This window comes from Hoplias malabaricus, chromosome 4, assembly GCF_029633855.1.
Source record: "Hoplias malabaricus isolate fHopMal1 chromosome 4, fHopMal1.hap1, whole genome shotgun sequence".
Classification (NCBI taxonomy): domain Eukaryota; kingdom Metazoa; phylum Chordata; class Actinopteri; order Characiformes; family Erythrinidae; genus Hoplias; species Hoplias malabaricus.
The window spans coordinates 63,132,892-63,153,645 of record NC_089803.1 but is presented as its reverse complement, the minus strand read 5'-3'; the positions used below and the strand labels follow the sequence as shown (position 1 = coordinate 63,153,645).

At 38.3% G+C, this 20,754-nt stretch overlaps 1 protein-coding gene across 3 annotated transcripts in view; it reads right to left on the bottom strand.

Moving 5' to 3' along the window:
- Positions 1 to 1,013: 1,013 nt before the first annotated feature.
- kmt2e (lysine (K)-specific methyltransferase 2E) overlaps positions 1,014 to 20,754 on the bottom strand; it is a 44,664-nt gene continuing 24,923 nt past the window's right edge. For 2 of the 3 annotated variants that reach the window (XM_066668084.1, XM_066668086.1), the window contains 22 exons: positions 19,919 to 20,027; positions 18,071 to 18,330; positions 17,553 to 17,692; positions 15,501 to 15,676; positions 15,020 to 15,058; positions 14,566 to 14,766; positions 13,963 to 14,093; positions 13,345 to 13,462; positions 12,996 to 13,105; positions 12,499 to 12,754; positions 11,026 to 11,127; positions 9,071 to 9,244; positions 8,366 to 8,683; positions 7,912 to 8,205; positions 7,403 to 7,553; positions 6,973 to 7,193; positions 6,534 to 6,590; positions 5,685 to 6,146; positions 4,702 to 4,934; positions 3,884 to 3,966; positions 3,713 to 3,795; positions 1,014 to 3,394 (listed from right to left, as the gene is read on the bottom strand). In XM_066668084.1, the coding sequence (XP_066524181.1) occupies positions 2,171 to 3,394; positions 3,713 to 3,795; positions 3,884 to 3,966; positions 4,702 to 4,934; positions 5,685 to 6,146; positions 6,534 to 6,590; positions 6,973 to 7,193; positions 7,403 to 7,553; positions 7,912 to 8,205; positions 8,366 to 8,683; positions 9,071 to 9,244; positions 11,026 to 11,127; positions 12,499 to 12,754; positions 12,996 to 13,105; positions 13,345 to 13,462; positions 13,963 to 14,093; positions 14,566 to 14,766; positions 15,020 to 15,058; positions 15,501 to 15,676; positions 17,553 to 17,692; positions 18,071 to 18,330; positions 19,919 to 20,027 (4,942 nt within the window). In that variant the 3' untranslated portion in view covers positions 1,014 to 2,170. The remainder of the gene's footprint in view (positions 3,395 to 3,712; positions 3,796 to 3,883; positions 3,967 to 4,701; positions 4,935 to 5,684; positions 6,147 to 6,533; positions 6,591 to 6,972; positions 7,194 to 7,402; positions 7,554 to 7,911; positions 8,206 to 8,365; positions 8,684 to 9,070; positions 9,245 to 11,025; positions 11,128 to 12,498; positions 12,755 to 12,995; positions 13,106 to 13,344; positions 13,463 to 13,962; positions 14,094 to 14,565; positions 14,767 to 15,019; positions 15,059 to 15,500; positions 15,677 to 17,552; positions 17,693 to 18,070; positions 18,331 to 19,918; positions 20,028 to 20,754) is intronic. The other variant, XM_066668085.1, reaches the window with a different exon arrangement.

Below are 20,754 nucleotides of genomic sequence, written 5' to 3'. Positions count from 1 at the left end.
CAAAATAGTATTTTGAGGCCATGAAAAATATGTTAAAGCCACGAAATAGTATTTTGAGGCCACAAAATAACACATTGAGACCATAGGATACAATTTTGAGACCACACAATATATTAAGGCCACGAAATAATATATTGAGACCACAAAATAGTATTTTGAGGCCACGAAATAATACACTGAGACCATAGAATAGTATTTAGAGGCCACGAAATATATTGAGACCACAAAATATATTAAGTCCAAGAAATAATATATTGAGACCACAAAATAATATACTGAGACCATAGAATAGTATTTGGAGGCCACGAAATATATTGAGACCACAAAATAATATACTGAGACCATAGAATAGTATTTAGAGGCCACAAAATAGTATTTTGAGGCCACAAAACAATATATTGAGACCCTAAAATATATTGAGACCACAAAATAGTATTTTGAGGACACAAAATAATATACTGAGACCATAGAACAGTATTTAGAGGCCACGAAATATATTGAGGCTACAAAATAGTATTCTGAGGCCACGAAATAACATATTGAGGCCACAAAATAGTAAATTGAGGCCATGAAATGACTGCGCACCTTGACAAAACTTGTACAAATGTACAAACCTACCTTATCTTCCACCAGTTTTGCTTTTTGATTCTCCTCCATATATCGCTCCTGGAGAAGGTTCTCTAATTCTGATTTTGATCACAGCTCCGTTTTTTTTATTTTGATATATAATATTTTTAACTGATTAAATATGCTTTAAATTCATGTTAAGATAATTAAGTTGGGATGAGCAGTGCTTTCAAAATTTAGGAAAATGGTCAAATGAAAAACAAATTAGAAATAAAGGGATTCTCTATGAGATAAACTGTTTATTTTCTCCCCCTATACAATCGATAGAAGTCATAGAACAGCACTAGAACGGGCCCCCAGACATAAGTCACCAAAAAATTGTTCAAGGACCTTTGTAGTATGAGACAGCGATTCAAGAAAAAAGAGCCAAGAGAAAGAGATGGTATAAAACTGTCATTACAGTGATTTATTATAATGAACCATGAAAATATCCAACCAGTGTTGTGTCTGCTCTTCACACACACATACACTCACACACGAACAATAAAAAAGAGAGAGAGCAAGAGAGAGAGAGAGAAAGAGAGAGAGATCAAACAAATAGAGGAGGAAATAAAAATAGTGCTACGGTCACAGAAACATTCAGCTTTTACTTTCTCTTCTTTTTTGTCTGTTTGTTTTCTTTTTTTTGCCAAGTGCTGCTCATATTTACAAACATATTCCAAAAAATGGGATGGGTGCGAATTGTACAAGCATAGAAAAGAAAAGAAGCCGATATTTACACTTGTTTCTGGAGAAAGCTGGAGTAAACCACCTATACATTAAATTACACTTTCTACAAATAACCATTGATATTCAAAAAATAAACCGCTCACGGCCGACAGGAACAAACGTTCGGCCAGGCTCGAGAACCCTGGGTCATTTTCCTCTCCTCCTCACAAATACACAAGACACATGAACGTAGACAAATGAGTGCACACACACACACACTGTTCTTTCTTCTTTTCCACCCTTATCAACACTCATTCACTCAGAGAAGTGCACAGTCCTGGAGCAGTGAAACAGCCAATCAGAAATGTCTCTGCAGCCGTGCCCAGATTTTATTTTTGTTGGTTTTTATTTTTCCTTCTTCTTGTTATGTGGAGGATTAAAAAAAAATAATAAATCTGTATTTTGTCTTCTCTATACAAAAAAGCATTAATTTTTTGCTATAAATGAACCACTAGATAAAAGAAATAAATGGTGGTTTAGGGGAGAATGGAATGTCCATTAAACAGACATGAGAAAAGGGGGATGAAAATATAGATGAGAGAGATCAACAGAAAAAGCAGGGGGGGGGGGACTAACGGGGAGAATAAGTAGAGGTGAGGTTTCAGGGAAAGTAATGAAGCACCATCCACCTTTTACATAGAGTCCAGATTTTTTTTCATATCTATGTTTAACTGTTTCTGTTTTTCATACGGCCATGTGTAAAGAAAGGTACATAGAAAATATTTACAAGGAGCTTCCTATGTTTATATTTTTGTTAAATGTTTCTATCCGCACATTCTCTACATGAGTCTATTTTTTTGCGAATAGGTTAAAAGATAGGGGGAAAGAGGTGTGGTCAGTGCCATCCAGTTCCCATGTATCCTGTTGTATGGAAGGTAGTTGAAGAAGCTGACGAAGAAGGAGGAGGAGGTGGTGGTGGTGGCGGTCCTCTGTTGCTGCTGGCGACCTGTGGAGCGCTGGGATTGGACGAAGACTGAGATGGTGGGGTCTGCTGGGGAGGAGGGGGAGGAGGTGGTGGTAAAACAGTTTGCTGATAGGCAGAGGGGCTGCTGGCTGCCGACTGGTGAATAAGAGCTGGCTGGAAAGTAGCGATGCTCTGGAAAGATGGAGGTGGGTGTGGTGGAGGGGGCGGGGTTTGCTTGATTGACAGCAGCCCTGCACTGTTAGCCTGCTGTGTTAAAGACGGCTGGTTGTTTTGCGTCTGAGGGGGAGGGGGTGGGGGGGGAGGAGGGGCGGAACTCAGAAGAATCTGGTGCTGCTGGATTGAAGGAGGCTGGAGACTGACGTGTAGGACAGCAGGGCCTGTTTGAGGGTGTGGAGGGGGTGGAGGAGGAGGAGGGGGCAGATTTGCAGCACTCTGGAAATGAAGAGTGTGGTGAGGCTGCAGTAAAGGCTGAGAGACAGGTGGAAAGGGGGCAGAAACAGCAGTTTTAAGCCCTGGGAAATGTGCCGTTGCTGGGGAAGGTTGGGTTTGGAAAAAGGTGGCAGTAGTTGGAGGTGCTGGGGGAGGCGGAGGTGGCGGAGGAGGAGCATTTTGAGGGTTATATTGAGGAAAAGTTGCAGGTCCCGATGAAGTTTGGGCTTGTGAAGGCTGTATATTTTGAGGATTATACTGAGAAAAAGCTGCAGGTATTGAAGAAGCTTGGGGCTGTGAAGGAGGAACATTTTGCGGATTGTACTGAGGAAAGGCTGAGGATCCTGATGAAACTTGAGCTTGAGAGGGCTGAATGTTTTGAGGATTATACTGTGGAAAAACTACAGGTCCTGAAGGAGCCTGGGGCTGGTTTTGTGGTTGAGAAGAAAGAAAAGCCCTCTGTCCGCGGTAAGGTGAGCCCTGAGGCTGAGGTTTTGGGGAAGTGAGAAGTGTGGGTGCTGGGTATTGGCCCTGAGGGGCCACTGAAGTGCTGCAATGGATCTTGCTGGGTGTCAGAGGGGTTGGTTTGGACAATGGAGGTTTGGAAGTCGGCTGCTGGACGGATGAAGATGGAGGTTCACTCTCTTCCTCTTTAGATGAACGAAACGAGGACTGGGGTGCTGAGTTGGGGCCTGGAGAACAGAACTGAGGAAAGAGGAGATGAACAAACCATATTAGCTTCATGAGAATAAAATGTTTTCTAAATAGTCAATTAAACTATATTACTAGGTAAACAAGTTCCACATTGTTTTTATATTTGAGATTTTCCCCTGAGGTCAACATATTTGTGTGCGCGTGCGTGTGTGTGTAAACAAAAAGCCATATTACAAATCTATCTTTGTCTGTGCATATGCATTTTAAAATTTCTCCAAAAGTTACTCATTCTGTAAAAAAATGCTCACTAATATTAAAATTACTGCAATAAATTGTATTATGGTTGTTGTTAGCATTATAAACTCTTACTGTTTGTGTTGAGGGACTCTTGCAGCTTTTGGGTGAAGGACAATCCTTCATTGGAGCATCACCCGCTTCTGTTTCTCCACCATCTGGGTAAAAACATTTGAGCATTGGTCAAGAACTAGAGAAAACATGGTTGTGAAACATAACACACAGTTACTATGTCGTGTTTCTAACCTGTGTCTTTGCGGTGGTCACTTAGCAGTAAAGCTCTGTGGTAGCCACGCTCTCTTGCTTGCTCAACTGAAGTGGATGATGTCCTGAAAACATAACATGACATTAATGTTAACCATGTATTTTCCCAGTAAAAACATCCTTTTTAATAAATGCTGCCAGGTAAATACTACAAAGCACAAACACTTGCTTAGCACTTTTAAGAACTAGCATATATTTTGACCCTTTGTGCCTAAATCTAAAGTCTTAAATTAGATTAGATATACAGTTCAGCACAAATTGTTCCCATTCTTCACAAAGGCCCCAACTTCCTGCCAAAGTATCACTGTTGGAACTTCAAACACTAGCACAGAAAGCAAGCTGGTGCCTGGGCCAGGCTAAATGCTAACCCCTTTAAACCAGCCATTTCCTTACTGATTTTAGCTGATGTTGGGTTGCTCAGCAAAAAAATGGACTTGCTGAGGCTCAGAATGCCTGAACAGCACAAGATGAGGGAACCCTCCAGTTTAATACTGACAGAAACTTGGCTTTCTTATAACATCCCCAACTTAGCAGTGTATCTAGACGGACTAACACGCTTCAAAGCAACAGAAAAAAAAGCATCTGGGAAGAAGACAAGACCAGGCATTTGTTGCACAAGCTTCTGAACAAAGATTAGTACATGAATTCTGTGCGATCACCATTAATTTTGCTGATATACTATGTACATCACTGGCGTTAAACTGCACTGGGGTAGCTAGCTACACATAGTGTTGTCTTGCTATTACTATGCATCAGGAAAACATTTGAATAAATTAAGTCTTTCAGTAGATGAATCGTACCACTGTCCCTCTCCCCCTTCTCTTTCTCCCTGTGTTGGGGCATCAGAGTCCTCATTGGGCTGAGGGGTTTTTGGGGCTAGAAGTGCAGGAGCTGCTGATTCAGGAGCTGTTTCCACAGCAACAGGAAACATGTCCACTGGCGGTATCGTAGAGATGGGAGAACCACACTCCACCTTAGACCCACCACTGCGTCTTGCTTCCCGCTGACGCTTCCTGTACTCCAGCAGAGAAACCTTTAAAAAACCACAGAAAAGTACTGATTTATTGGAAATACAAACATCAAATACTTATTTACTGATCACTTTGCTGCACGTTTTATCAGACACCATGCCATCCGTTACGCCATACCATCACAATTATTGGCCTGGAGTACTTTAAGCACTTTCACCATTAAAAGTTGCACTAACAATGGTGAACAAAAAAATAAAGTTCAAATATTCTTTCACTTTTAAATGTCTTAACTTGCAATCTTATATTGCCTTAATTTTTGGTTAACAATCTCAACCTTTAAAAAGGGTCTAATTTATATTAGTCAGCAGCAAAATCAAGAATATTAAATCTTCTTGACTCTTGACTTGTACATCGTTTAATTGTTTAATAGGAAACCTTGTGATTTTAAAATTAAAAGTACTCCAACTTTTTTAATACATATATTAATGACATAGAGGTTGAAGTTGTAACCTATAAAGAAGTTATGAAATATCTTTTAAACTGATTTCTGTTGGACAGGTTCTGCACTAAACTTTTAAGCATGGTTTCCCCATGTATAATTTATACATTTATACAATTTATGCACAAATGTATAGAGCAGAAAGTGGCTCATTTGACAATGACAAGCAGTTAATTATTTTAACCTATTAATCTCAGTTCTTGCCATTATATTTATTGTCTAAATCTCATCCCTGAAGAAAATTGTGTGGGTATCCTTAATGAAATAAACATCCTTTATCTTCTATGAGAATCGATATCACAGAGTAGCTCACCTTTTTCTTCTGTGGCGGGTTCTGAGCTGTTCCTCCTCCTTCTGTGCCATCTATGCTGAGCGATCGCGTGAAAGCTATAGCACCCGCTTCTTCGCTGCAGGAATAATATGGTACGCTCTCACTAAATCCCCCTGTCGCTGAAGCCTCAGGTCTGAAAGCTCCCAGTTCTAACGTGTGTGATGGTGTGAGGTCCCTCAGGTTTGAGTTTACAGGAGAAAACGAGAGACCTCCACGGTCTGGACTCTTTATCCATGGATGATATGATGAAGCTGGAGGCTCAGAGGAGGTAAGAGCTTCAGTGCTGCTGTCAGGTTCCATTCCCTCATCACCTGTAGGCTCCTCTGTTAGAGAGGGGTCTGGACTCAGAGAGCCAGCAGGAACCTGCCTTGGTTCCTGAGTAATGTTCTCAGATCCCTGTGGTCTAACATTCGGGGAAGAGAGTAACGAGGGTGGGCGCTCAGCCTTAAATAGAAGAGAATAAAAAGTCAGCTGAAACACTAAGGAAGGGAAAGTTAAAAAAATAAAATAAAAAAATGGTCTGTATACAAGAATGAAAGTATTATCAATGGTTGTGTCCCCATAATGAACAATCACATAAAATCTCACATATTAATAATGACCACAATATATTTATAAATGTTGTCAAAAGAGAAAGATCAACTGAAGCTGAACACACATTTGTGTAGAGACCTAGGTTTTCCCCAAATCTCAGCCCCTTTAAAGATAAAAATTAAAGGGTTAAATGCTCAAGAAGGCAATTCTTTTGCATTCAACTAAATCAGGTTAAATCAATGTCCCATGCCTATCTTGTATGTGATATACAGGACTTAAGAAAATATAAAGTCTGACCTCTTGTATACTGGGTCTTCTTCGAGCCTCTGGAGAGCTATCTATGGACGATTCACTCTGTGGATGCAGACACAATAAATAATATAAATGTAAAATCCAAAATAAGAAAGAACATCAATATCATCTCAGACCAACTCCAATAAAAGTGAAAGTGTGGAATATTTTCTTATATTAACCAATATTAATTATTGGTTGAAATTAATAAATGTTTGATGTGACATTAAAATATTAATTCATTTTTAACTACCACATGTACTTATTATAATTTAATATATTTAATTAAGTAAAAAAAATAAATATTCTAACCTTGTAACCAGTAGTGTATGTATACAAACTACAGTCTCCTATATTTCAGAATAACATATACAAACGATAACTAATCAGAGGGGTGTATTTGTTTGTGTGTATCTTCAGGAGTTAAAATCTCTGACTTGTTTACCTCCTGTATGGCAGTGTGTGGTATTTGTGTGGGTACAGAAGGCTCTATGTTGAGGTCCTCTGTGCGGGTGTTGGATGGTGTATTCGGTAAGTGCGGTGTTCCCGGTTCTATAAGTTCAGTTCGTGTTGGGGTGGCACATGGAGAGGCGTAAGGTGTTGAAGTCTCAGACACACTTGCATCCAGCGGACACAAACGCCTCTTCTTCAGTGGAGTTGGCAGCTCTGAAAATTACAAAATATATAAAATGTGCTTCTAAAGATTAACAACTACAAAAACACAGTATCTGAAGAAAATGTCTAATTGTGCAAAAAGTCTTTAAATGTACTTATAGTGACAGGCCTATGGGCTATCTCAAAAAACTGAAAGCAATTTAAGAGCTTGATATCTACTTCTTTGACTTGTAAAATGTTAGAAAAACCTGCACACTCACCAGGTAGTGAGCAGTTTCCGTTGAATGGGAGAGGGCTATCAGACTCTCCATTGATAGGAGGGCTGAGTGGACCCTCGCTCTGCATTAGCAAAGAAGTGCGCCCCCCTGGACTCATTGAGCCCTCTTCTTCCAATGCCTGTTTCAACCACCGCTACGAAGGAACAACACAGAAAACGTATTCAGAATACAAATAACTGTACAAAAGCTTCAGTGAAACACTGGTTGCTATCTGTTGTGAATTTGAATATGCAAATTTGGTTTAATTAAAAGGTAAAATTATTCAGGAGGGTTGACATCACTCTATCCCCCTCAGAATTAAGCCTATGAGCAGTATAGACATCCTCTAGGCCAAAAACACAAATTACATGGTTGTTGGATATTTTTAATTTAATGTACTTTAAAATATATATATATATATATTGTTAAGGATTTCATATTCATCCTGTACCCTTTATAGACAGCAACAGTTTTTACAAAAATAATTAACCTTATGAGACAAATTCTCTGACCTTTTTGCAAGAGCCGGATGTGGGGGGAGTTTCTGGAAGTTCACGTGAACGGCGCCGTGGGATAGGAACCCCAGGTGTGCTGGGGCTGCGACTGACTAGAAACGGAGAGGAGAAGCGGATGTAGTGTTTGGGCGTGCTGTACACATGCGGACTGCAGCACAGACCCGGCAGAGAATTCAGCTGAGTTGCCAGCACTTCTGGATCACTGCTGATCCTCAACAAACGCTCAGGAGTCCTCACCACACGCTCCTGAGCTGGCTGTTTCTCCACTCCCATCCACTCACTCACCAAGTGCTAGAGAGAGAGAGAGAGAGAGAGAGAGAGAGAAAGAGAGAGAGAGAGAAAGAGAGAGAGAAAGAGAGAGAGAGTTTATATGTGCTGTGTTTGTACAGGTATTTCAGTGTGATTTGTACCATTTTACTTTTGAGATATTGCAGTGATGTGTTTGTTGTACCTTTTTAGTTTTGGGGTATTTGTGAGTGCGGCAGGGTGGTGCAGGTGAGCTGCTGTGTGCAGGGCTACTGGGAGCGCTGGTGTGTGGAGCTTCATTCTCAGGGGCTGAAGGGGCTTCTGCGTCCTGTGTTTCTGTTGTGAGTTCCAGGGCATCTACGGGGGAACCTGGTGGCAGGTCCGAGCAGGCACTGGCTGTACGTGTGCGGCGTCTCTGCTGTCCGATATGGGTACGGTTCCTTGAAAAACTCTTCCTCTGTTTGTTACGGTTCACTTTGGCCGGCTTCTGTCCTGGCTCTTCCTTCACTGGCTCCAACAATGGCTGGAAGAGTATGAAGATTGTAAGTAAGCAAAAGTAACGAGTGAGGATTTAAATGAAATTGATAAAAATGTTTTGAACCAAATATATAAGAGTGATAAATATGTCCATTTGTCAATTAGTTATTGTGGATTGAAAATATTTAAAAATATTGAGTAAAGCATGTTGTATCGTTTTTACTATTCATTATATTATTAAATAACTGGTTAAACAAATGTCTGTGTTATTATCAATTGATTTGGAAGAACAGAGCCAGGCTAATTATTAAATTAGCTCAAAGATGCACAACTTCTTATCTGAGGTACTCTTAGAATGTTAAAAGTATTAAAAAAAACAAGAAATCACAATCAATATTTATCATTTAATATAAACCTGTATATATAGGCATACCGTAACAGGAGATTCAGCCTCAGGTGTAGCAGGAGGCTCTTCTTTAATATCACTGCGAGCTCCCACCTCTCCTTTAGTTCCAATTCTTTCCAGAGCTTGTTCCCTCCGTTTCTCCCTCTTCTCCATCCGTGCAAATGCCTGCAGGATGGCCTCCATTTTTCTCTCCTCACGGGTCTACACAGAAAATGTTTAGTAAAATGTTATGGACAAAACAAGTCGAGTAGCACAAAAAATAAACCAGGAAAAGAGGAAGAAGGAAAGATGTCAAAGCTTTTAGCAGAAGGATTCAAGTATAATTGTTCTGTAATGTCCCTGAAGCCATATATTTGAAAGTACAGTGGAACCTCTACTAACGAACGCCTATATTAACGAACTTTCCAAGATACGAACCAGGCATTTGAATATTTTTTTTTGCCTCCACCAACGAACCATGACTCTAGAAACGAACCCGAGCAGCTGGAAATGGCCTTAGTATTAGTGTAAATAGCAGACATCGAAATTCGTGCTAAGTTAAGCCATATCTATGCTTCGTCTCCCCACATTCACCGCCTACTCTCCGTTATTCCACCCACCTCCACCTCCCGTCATACAGCCAGTGCCTGTGTTACTCCTCCAGCCAGTCGTCATGTCTTCAAGGTAGCGATGTGTAACCACTTAAAACTTAATTTCTTTTTTTTATTACTGTTACCACTGTATTTCTTTTATTTTTAGTAACGCTACATGTATTTTTTTTTTACTAATTTGAGAGTGTTGTAAACATATATCAGTGCAAAAAGGGTGACTTTCGGGGTGGAGGCTGGAACGCATTAATTGCTTTTCCATTATTTTAAATGGGGAAAATTGACTTGAGAAATGAACTTTTTCCACTCTGGAAACCGTGTCACGGAACGGATCAAGTTCATAGGTAGAGGTTCCACTGTATACACAGAAGTGCAGCAACAGCGATGTGTCAATTTTACTGAAAATCTGATTAAATCTTTGTTCTCAAACTATGGTTGGATGATTAAATGGTAAAGTGAATAAGACATGCTCACAGGAGCAGCATAGTACAGAAAATCACTGGGAAATCATTCAAAGACGAAAGGTGGGTTAGACACTGATAATGGTCTAGATAGGGCAACACAATAACAAATGATTAAACAAAAGAGAAATGATAAAAGCAATTTGAATACATTATCGCTTTCCAATGAAAAACATCACCTCAATTGTTGTAAATGTTTAGTTTACTCTATCATTTGAACACAGCAGCTGTCCTTTGTTACACTGTATTAAACAATTCATGATGAATGACCCAATAGAAATTATTTTTTAAAAATTACTTGGAATAAAATCTTTATGCACTGACTTTTTGTCTTCTATAAAGTTTTCATTGGACAGCAATGATATATAGATGCTAAGGTCATTTAACTTGAATGAAGATGATGTCTATGAATGAACAAACGAACAAAAACAAAATGTTTATAAATCACTGTGAATCTACACTTATGATAACTGCACTAAAAAACTGAATTAGAGATTCCATTTTTAAAAAGACTTTCGTTTTGGGAAAGACAATTCTTGGATGTTCCTGCAGCCTTAATCTCCAAGCTAAGGTTAGCAGCAGAAAAAGCACTAGAGTTGGCAGCAGGGGGCATTAGGGAGGAGTAGCGTGCTGCAGATGCAGTAAAGTGCAGCAGAGGGCAGCAGTGAGCAGTGGAGGGCTGCATGGGGCAGCTGAGGGCAACACAGGGCACTGGATGGCAGTAGAGGGCAGCAGGGGGCATTAAAGGGCAGTGGAGGGCAATTATGAGCAGCTCAGCAAACACAGAAGAGTCTGACTCCCCTAAAAGCATCCCCTTATAGACAAAGACACACCCAGGGCAAAGGGGGAAGCTGCGTTAAGGTAAGGATAGCAGTGTTTCCACAGCAACTGTGAGCACCTCCACGGTAACAGTCTCCCTTGGAGACAAACTTACCATCTTCCTCCTCCTCCTCTCTGCATTGTTCTCCTCTGACTCCATCTCTACTTCATTGCTAACGGAGGTTTTCTCTTGTAAGTCCTCAATTAACTCAGGATCCTGCAAGAGGGGCGGGAGAGGGGTGCCTTATTCATCGTCTGACTACAGACTCCGGAGAGGAGGAATGATAGAGGGAGAGAGGAGGAAGACGAAAGGGGGGAACTTGGGACTCATCTTGACACAGGACCTGAGTTGGGATGACTGTACTTCAAGGGGAATGTGGACTGAAAGCCCTGAATTAAATGCTTTTCATTGACATTTATGCTCTGTGATATTTACATGGGAGCCTTTGTTAAAGGATTTACATTTTTTGTTGGATGTGCCTTTCAAAATATAAACAACCCAAAATAATAATAATAATAAAAAGTATGTTTGTAGGTCAATCTCACATACAAACACTGAAGGAGTAAAAGGGGTCAATCAAAGCAGAAACAACAGTTTTTGACACCAGTTCAGACAATGAAGACTGGAGCTACGGATCTCAAGGGTTCAGCTCCAACTGATAAATATTCCCGCAGTGCCCTCAAAATAACTTTTCTACCCGTCCTCTGTGTATTATCAAGACATAAGCAATAGAATAGTCCTAGTGGATTTGGTGTTAACAACAGTCGTAGCAGAATAAAGGCTCCAAATGAAGAATACAAAGGGAAGAAACAAGAGATGTGAGGAAGGAGGGATGGGGAGGTCAAACCTAAATGGCAAATAATGTAACAAATAAACACCCATGCAATCAGCGTACAAACTTAAAATAGAGACCCACATGCACCAAGCATAAATTCCATGTGCTCAGTTTCAGAATTAAAGAATGCTAAACATTCTTACAAACCAAGGCCAAAGCATGTCAATTTGTGTTTTTTTTTTATTTAAATAGTGCTTAAGTGATTGAAATGACTGTTCGCTGTCAACTGCTAAATCCTTTCTTAAATGAGCTTATTTAATGTAACTTCAGCTACTCATAACTTTAACTTAAATGTCCAGAGAGAATAGTGTAACATTACTTTTTGTTACTATACTATAGCTGAGTGCTGTTATAAAACATACTGCACAGTATTTAGAAATATTTCATCAGACATATCCGACAACTGGATGTGCATAGCCTAATATTCTAATTAGCAAAAGTTATTTAAGATATGCCAGTATACTGCTTTCCTATAAGAACATGATTAACATGCCAATCAAGAAATAACAGACTTAGATATGGCCAGGATTTGACAGTAGTAAACAATATGCACTACCTGTATGATTAACTTTGATCCACTTAACAAGAGCACCCCAAAATTAAAGAGACAATCTGTGCTTTGTTGGATGTGAAGAAATACGTAAACTATAGCAATGACGAATATATTAGTTAGGCCCTAGTACGAAAACCAATGCGTGTGTGCGTGTGTGCGTGCGTGCGTGTGTATAAAGTAATGTGTATCCACACGGTACCTGGTTGTTAGAGATGGACACTCGTAGAGGTGATAATTTTCTTTGTTTGCTGTCATTGCTGGTTTTCCCTTTTGGACTCTCACAATCCAATGTAAGGTTCTGGTTCTGTCCGCTGTCGTCTCGTCCCATCGGCTCTTTATCCTTTCTACCCCTGCGCCGTGTTCCTGAGCCAAGGTTCTCCGTTGGTTCTAGATTGTGCTTCAGAACAGGACACTCCTGATTTCCCCTCACGCACGCACAGTCCACCTTATATTTACTAAAACATTTAAAACAAAAATGTATTTCAGAAATAGTATTAAATCACGTTATTATTCATTTGTCTGTAAGCCTAGAGCACAGCTCCCCAAAAAAACATGAATAATCAATCAATTTCAAGCTGCAGTGGTATTAACCCTTTACAGTCCCCTTTAGGGGTAGTGACAATGTTTTCTTTAGTGTTGCACTCAAAAAATTATGATAAGACAATGACGTTATTCTGTGCGTGTCTGAATACTCACCAGCTGCCGTAGTCGTAATCAAAACCAATGGTGATCTCACTGCCTTTAAGGATGGACCTCAGAGAGTAAATATACAAGTGCAACATACCATCCTCTATTACATGCCGCACCTGAAAAAAGAGATTAAAAACATTATTATTTATGTTAGGATCAAATAACGCTTAGTTGCAAAATGATAAAATTTATAGCTTAATTATATGAAATTCATTTCATATAATTTTCAAGTCAAACAGAATATGTTTTCCACAACCTACAATGTTTAGTTAGCACTGGCTATGTTTTAATTTGATTAATAATACATATTTATATATTCTTATTACAATCAAGACTTTAACTACAGTTCATTCACCTCTGCGTTTGGGGTGCAGGATCTGCGAATAAAACGTGCTTCATTCCCAAAGCTGCGAGCATCCACACACATCTCCAATCCGTCAAACTTGGAGTAAAACAACACAAACGGGTACGGCCTACAGAACAGGGAAGAGGAAAATCAGCTACATTTTTCTTTCAAAAAACCCATTTCCTGAAATATTGGAAGGTTTTACAAAATGCAAAAAAGTGTGTTTCAGGCATCATTTTCCAAATATGTTAATGTTTAACAAATAGAATTAAGTTCATAATTGCGAACACTGAAGATATATCCTTATATATCCTCATGTATGCTAAATAAAGGTTCAAGTGGATTAACAAATAAAAATTTCAGCCATTATAGCATAATTAGTAAGCGTCTCAACTTCTCTGCCAATAGGGTTTGTATACGTAAGGTATATTATACACACTCACATTCCAAATAAAAACATGGGATACTGATTTAGTGACTGATTTTCTACTATTTTTGGTCATTAAATAACTTAAGTTTACTGATTCTGCTGACTGAGTAGTCATGTACCATAAGCAAAACCAACACAAAACATGTTACATATGCCAACATTCAAGTTCTGCTTTATTCTCTACATTTACATCTCACCTTTTGAAGAAGTATCCGTTCGCCTCAAACTGCTGTCTAAGCATGAACTTCCCTCTGTATTCGATGATGAGAGAATCGGCTGCCAAGTCCCTCACTGCCTTTAGGATGCGTTTATTTTTCTGAACATGACTCTGCAGCAGCAGCAACACAGCATGTAATACAGCAAAGTTATATACATGTATTGGCACCAAACACCAAGTCTTCCTTGCATCAGTAATGATTAGCTTATTTTTTTTTTTCTCTATACCAATCTTTAGGGTTTGTATTCAGAGTATACATCTATGCCCTCAAGAAAATTATGTATAAAATGAATCCCCACTCAAACAAATTTCACATGTAATCTGTTGAATTACTCAGGTTATTTAGACTCTTAAGACTGTAAACACCATGGAATTGCTAGACTTTTCCACTATTAATTGGGAATACATTTGCTGGCATGGTTTTCCAGAAAATTACATAAAAATATAACAAGATAAACTACAAACCAATTTTTAGGGGCCTTGCCTAAGGTCCCTTTCTTATACAGAACGAATCTAACCCAAACGTAACGTCCTAAACAAACTGCTCAATATTACTATAAATATAATTTAGTACTGTGTGTACCTCTACAGGAGGTTTGAAGGCAGCACTGTGTGTGTTGTAAGCAAGTGTTTTCCCGTCTCGAGCCTCTTTAACCCTGAGCAGCAGTCGGACATCCTCACTATATTGGTTGCTGCTGGCCTCCTCGTATTTCTCCATCCACGACTTCACTTTATTCTCCCATAGGGAAGGAGGCTCCATTGGTTCACACTCTGGAGCAGAACCCTGGAAAACACAAGACATATTTTTAATAATCGGCCTGGACGTAGAGCCATACACACACACACAAACATATAAAGACAGATACATAGATAGATAAACATGATGCGTGTAAAATATCTTAGCCCTAGAATGTCAGGAATATATATGAAAAATTTCAATTTCCAAATAATTTCATATTTCAAACATTCCAATTTTCAGGAAAAACAGTTGCATATAATCAAGGTTCTGGCATGTGTAAAAGAACACTAATTCCCACCTTTACTCTGTTAGACTTCCTAGAGCCTTCACGAAATGCCTGAAAATTGAAAAGAAACAAGAATATAAGTTAGCCTCTGAATTTACAGGAAAGATTCCCAAATATTCTGGAATGCAATGCAAATTAAAAGAATGATTTTTTTTATAGCCCAGGGGTTAAATAAAGACAATGTAGGAAATCATTTTGACCTATAACGAGGGGGATGACTATGTGTGTGTGAAAAAAAGTTTATAAACACTTTGAGATAATAAAATTAAGGTTCTCTTTCCAAATATATTATAATCACACAAAAAATGTAAGCTTAGCATCTTCAATATACTTTAATACATGCTTATATATGTTATTTAATAACAAATAAGAGCTGGAGTGTTAATCTTCCATTGCTTGATGTGTCAGTTTAAAACTACAGAAACAAACATTACATTGTGAGAAGCATTATGCACTATTAGTTGTAAAGTGAGTGATCAAATGGTCATTGGACCTTTTTAGCCCTGGCTGGAGCAGGTTCTTTGTCTCCACTCTTTTTGCGTTTTTTGTCAGCCTGTTTGTTGCCGAGGCGATTGGTGGTGAGTGTGATGCTGGTGGGTGTGTGCTGAAACGCTGTGTAAAGCTCCAGGGGAACTTCATCTCCACTCTCTGTGGCACTGGTATCACCATCTACAACATACAAATACAGAATACCCATTACATTAAACATCAACACTGCAAATCAATCAGTGAATAAATACATTTACAAAAAGGTTCAGTTTCTACACTGTATGCAGAATCTTTAATAATAAAAATAACACAGTTACACATGAACAATTCATGCAATGCAAAATATATACAGTGCTACAGAAGGATTACACTAGGACAGTGTTTATTAATACACAATAAGCAAACAAAGCTTATTGTCATATCTGCAAAATTAGCACAGGTGCAAAGGAGGTGTGTTAGTGCGGTGGTCAGTTAAAATATGCCATTGAAATATTAAAAAACATACTATCCTTTTAAAAAAATGGCTAAAGCATTGCACTACATTTTTACTTTATTTAAATGAGCTATGAACATTCTACTATTATTGCTGTCTGCAGGTGTAGAGCCAAATGCACTTTAATGGAAGTGTAAGTATAATGTAATAAATAATCATAAATAAATAATGCATCTAAAATATGCCATGTCAGTGGTTTGGAGTGATGTAGTGTCCTCTGAGAATAATTTGACATTGACCATTAACTGCAATTGTTATTCAACTTCCTCCAGCAGGAGGCAGCAACGTTTCACATAGTTTTAATAAAGAAAGGTGATCCATTGTTTCAGAAAAAGTTTGTCTCCATTACTTGAACTTGTGATGGGTGTAAGAACATTCAAAATCTGGAATGGCTTGTTTATAATGATTTGGCATTTAATTAAATATATATTACATACAGTGAAAGTCTGGACATCAAATATTTTAAGATGTCTTTTTCCAAATTGACCATTTTTGAATAATAATAATAAAAAAATTGTATTCTAAACAATACACTATTTATCATTTTATATCTTACATGAGAAAAATGTGAATTTTACAAATCACATTTCCAGAAGAGGGGGGGACACAACAAAATTCCAAAAAAAAAAATGCAATGACATGTAATGTAACCATATATTTATTTTATAACTGTACAAAGACAATATAAAAGTCACACAGCTGCTGCATCCACAAATGCAAGCAATGCAAAGAAGAAACCACATATCTCAGCCTGAACTCATTTAAGATGAACTGAGGCCAAGAGGAAAAGTGTAGTCTAATAAGCCAAATAAAAAAATTCTGACAAAAAGATGGACTATCTGTCTTGTTAAAACTGCACAGATGAAAAACAAGCATCAGTGATGTTTAGTGGGTGCATTAGGGCACTTGGCCTGGGTGACTTGAATATATGGTGAAGGCTCTGTTAAACCTGAATGATATATACAGGATTTTGGTGTAACATACTGCCATCCAGACAATGTCCTAATTCAGCACGACAAAGCAAGCCCACATTCACACATTCAGCATGAATTTCAACATTGTCAATAATGTCAACCATTAATAATAATTGCCATATTATGAAATTAAATAATTGTATAACAGGGACTCAGCTGCTGAGCAGTGGAAATCTTGTAACAAGTATGAATGGGAAAACATTTCACTTTCAAAACTACTTTTTTGGACTCCTCAGTTCCATAAAAATTTTTATGGCATCAAATTCAAAATGGGCATACAAGCTATTTTTCCAAAAACATAATCTTTCTCAGTTTCAACATTTAAAATGTTGTGTTTGTGTTATATCCAGTTAAATATAAAGTTTAAATTATTTGCACACCATTGCGTTTTGTTTCCCTTTATATTTTGCACAGAATTCCAACTTTTTTGTTCAAATCAAAACAAATAGAAAATTTACAGACGGGAAAGATACTCTCAATGGAAGTTGATGCAAAAGTTTTTTTATTCTGAGCAATGAGATTGTGTAAGAAAGGGAAAAGTATGCTGTATAAATGGTATGCAGGATGTTGATGTGTGCGCGCGACTTACCGGACATGTTCTCCCTCTTCCTGGTCTGGAGGATGATGGCTCGTTCTCGATCCAGACTGCGAGGCTGACAACGCTCACATAGATACGTCTCTGGAATGTGTTGCCGATCGATCCCCATACAGTCTATATGCTGCCACACACTAAAAACAATATATAAACAACAAACTTAACACAGAGAACGCTACTGTGAAGCAATAGTACATGTCCTAAAAGCAACATAGCAACATGACAAGAGGAACCATATAGTGAATTAAAATGAACAAATTGTCTTGCTCCTCATGGCTGCATGAAGTCAGCTGTGAAAAGGATGGGATTGCGGAAAATGGTTGTAAAGAATTATAGATCTTTAAAAATGAAGAAGCAAAAGTGTTGTACATGTCAGAATGGCCTAATGGATTATGATAACATTGTACTTTTGTTTATAGATAAACATTACCTCATAAACAACGCTGTGAACTAACAGAGCTTTAACTGCTATTTGAAGCAGTACACTAATGTGTGTTTGTGTGATGTTTTACCTGCACTTGTCACAGCAGATCATGTACCCGTCGTCATGTGTGAAGCCGCAGATGCAACGTGTGATGTCGGCGCCGTAGCTGCCGTCTTCTGAAGTGCTTAGTGTGGTTCCCCTGGATGCTTCGTCCTGAGCTCCAGGCACAAACACCCCGTCCCCCCCTCGGCCTCCCGATACAAATACGCCGTCGCTCTGCCGAATCAGCATCGAGTGAGGGGGGGATGCTGGCGGCGTGGGCGGGGGACGAGCCCCATAGTTATGATCCTAAACAAAGATCACATGGAGAAAGGTGTATATTATTACAATAACTGTATGGATAACAACCTCACTATTACTAATACTCCACTCCGAGGTATAATGCTGAACAAAAAAAACAAAAAACAAAAACAAAATTAAACATCATTAAACCATTAAGGTTCCTCTTCTACCTTAGAAGGAATCCTGCATCAAAAAGTGGCACCAGACTAACAAAAACTACACCACTACTAATACTACAAAAAAAAATCCTTGAACCTATATTGCTAACCACGACTGCATTTTGTAAATAAAAACTAATTTGACCGTGGTTTGTATTTATTTACAAAAAAGCAATTTGGTCACTGGATTTTTTTTCTTTGTACTATTGTCTGATACATTAATGTTCAAAAGAGTTAACTGATTCTTGTTTTTACTGGAATTTTCATGTAGTCTCAGCTTTTCGCCCTAAATGATATTTGTAGTTCAGGAAAATATGATTCGTATAGTACAAGAGCCCTGGGCAAGACTCTTAATGCTTCATTAGCCTATTGTGACATGATCAAAACAGTGTTAGTAAACAAAACTAAATGAAAAGACTTTTTATTTAGCTCAGATATAAATCGATTAGCATATTTAACTACCAAGTTTATAGAACGTTTAACTGCTGAAGTGCATGTTTAATAGTTAAACAGAAAACAGGAATGTAGGTCAGTGAGGAGGGTGTGTGAGAATATGTGTGGAGACCGTGAAAAGGAGGGAATTCTCCACAGCATGAGTGGCAACGTGCCTGCATGTATGTGTTCATATTTATATATATATATATATATATATATATATATATATATATATATATATATATATATATATATATACACCCAACTGCTTAACATTCTCCTCTACCAATCATTACAGTTTGCACCATACAGTTTGTCAGGCAAGTAAAGCTCTTCTGGAATTGGCCAAATCCAGACTCATCCACTAGACTGCTAGATGAAGAAGTATGCTTCATCGGTCCATTGTTCTTGTGGGGGTGTACTTTACACCACTCCATCTGATGCTTTCAATGTGCTTTATGACATAACGTTTGCAAGCAGCAGCTCAGCCATGGAATCCCATGCCATGAAGGTCCACCTTTTTAGTTGATAGTGGAATATCTAGTATGGAAGAAATTTTGCAAATTTACTTGTTGCAGCTCTGGCATGCTATTACTGTACCCTGCTCAATTTCAGTGCACTCTTTAGAATGACTTATTCTTTCACAAATGTTTGTAAAAGGCAGTCTCCATGGCTATACACCTGGTTAAACAGCTGTGCCAATGGGACTGAATTAATTCAATGATCACATCCTGTGTCCTAATACTTTTGTCTGTACAGTGTAAATTTTTTTTATGAGTTGTTGTGACGCTTTCAGTAAGAGCTTATACATGATGCCATTAACAAAACTCAGTGAAACCTCTTTAAGCTATAATTCCTATTCACATTCTTTGTCCTAAATCTCTTTAGAAGTTTGCAGAGTTGTGTTTAGATTTACTGCTTAATAATCAAAGTGAGGGGTTAATGTGCAAGTCCTTACATTTAGATCCTGATGGCCTTAATGTCAGGGAAATGATACTCACGGCATAGGGAAGGCCGATGTAGCTGTGTGAATGGTGAGAGCTGCTGTAAATCTGATGAGGGTAGCTGGATTTCTCCACTACCACTGGGCTGGCCTCCACAGATTCAGGTCTAAAATAAAGTGAGAGAAGGTGAAAAAGAGAAAGAAAGAAGGAAATGAGAAACAGGCTTGGCAACAACAAACTGTAGTATGTTATTGATAGGTGTGTACAAGGGTGGTGTGGGGGTGGGGGGGAGAGAAAGACAGAGAGAAAACAGGTTTGGCAATATAACAGAGGGTGACAAGAGGGTTGACTTCATATAGCTGCCATTTTCTTCGCTGGCATGTTGTTTATTACCAATCACTAATATTCTAGGCACTCGCTATGTTCTGTTCTCTAATTTGTCTATTCTGGGTGCATTATGTCAATTTATTTGTAATAATTTTTTTTTTAGGTTTTTAAATATTTTTTATATTCAACTTCTAATGTCTAAATATTCTTAATGAATACGTTTTTGCTAAAAGTTCATTGCTCTTTTAAGAGATGAAACTGCAATATTATGCTTTTTGTTTTTCCATTATATTCCAGTGGCTAAAAATGGGTCTTAAGTTGATGATAATAATATAACTTTTCTGGGATCGAACACAGAAATCACAAAAAAAAATGCTTCCAAAATATAATTTCCATCTCTTGGTTTCTGAATGTTTGCTTGTTTAGGTTTACACTAGAACTATGATGTTAAGATATCTAACATGTAATGGAGGTTTACATGCACCAATTAGCATTGCATTCAAATGATGACACACTAAACTCAAAATGTGGAACTGTTCAGTCTCTAACCAACACAGTATGTGATT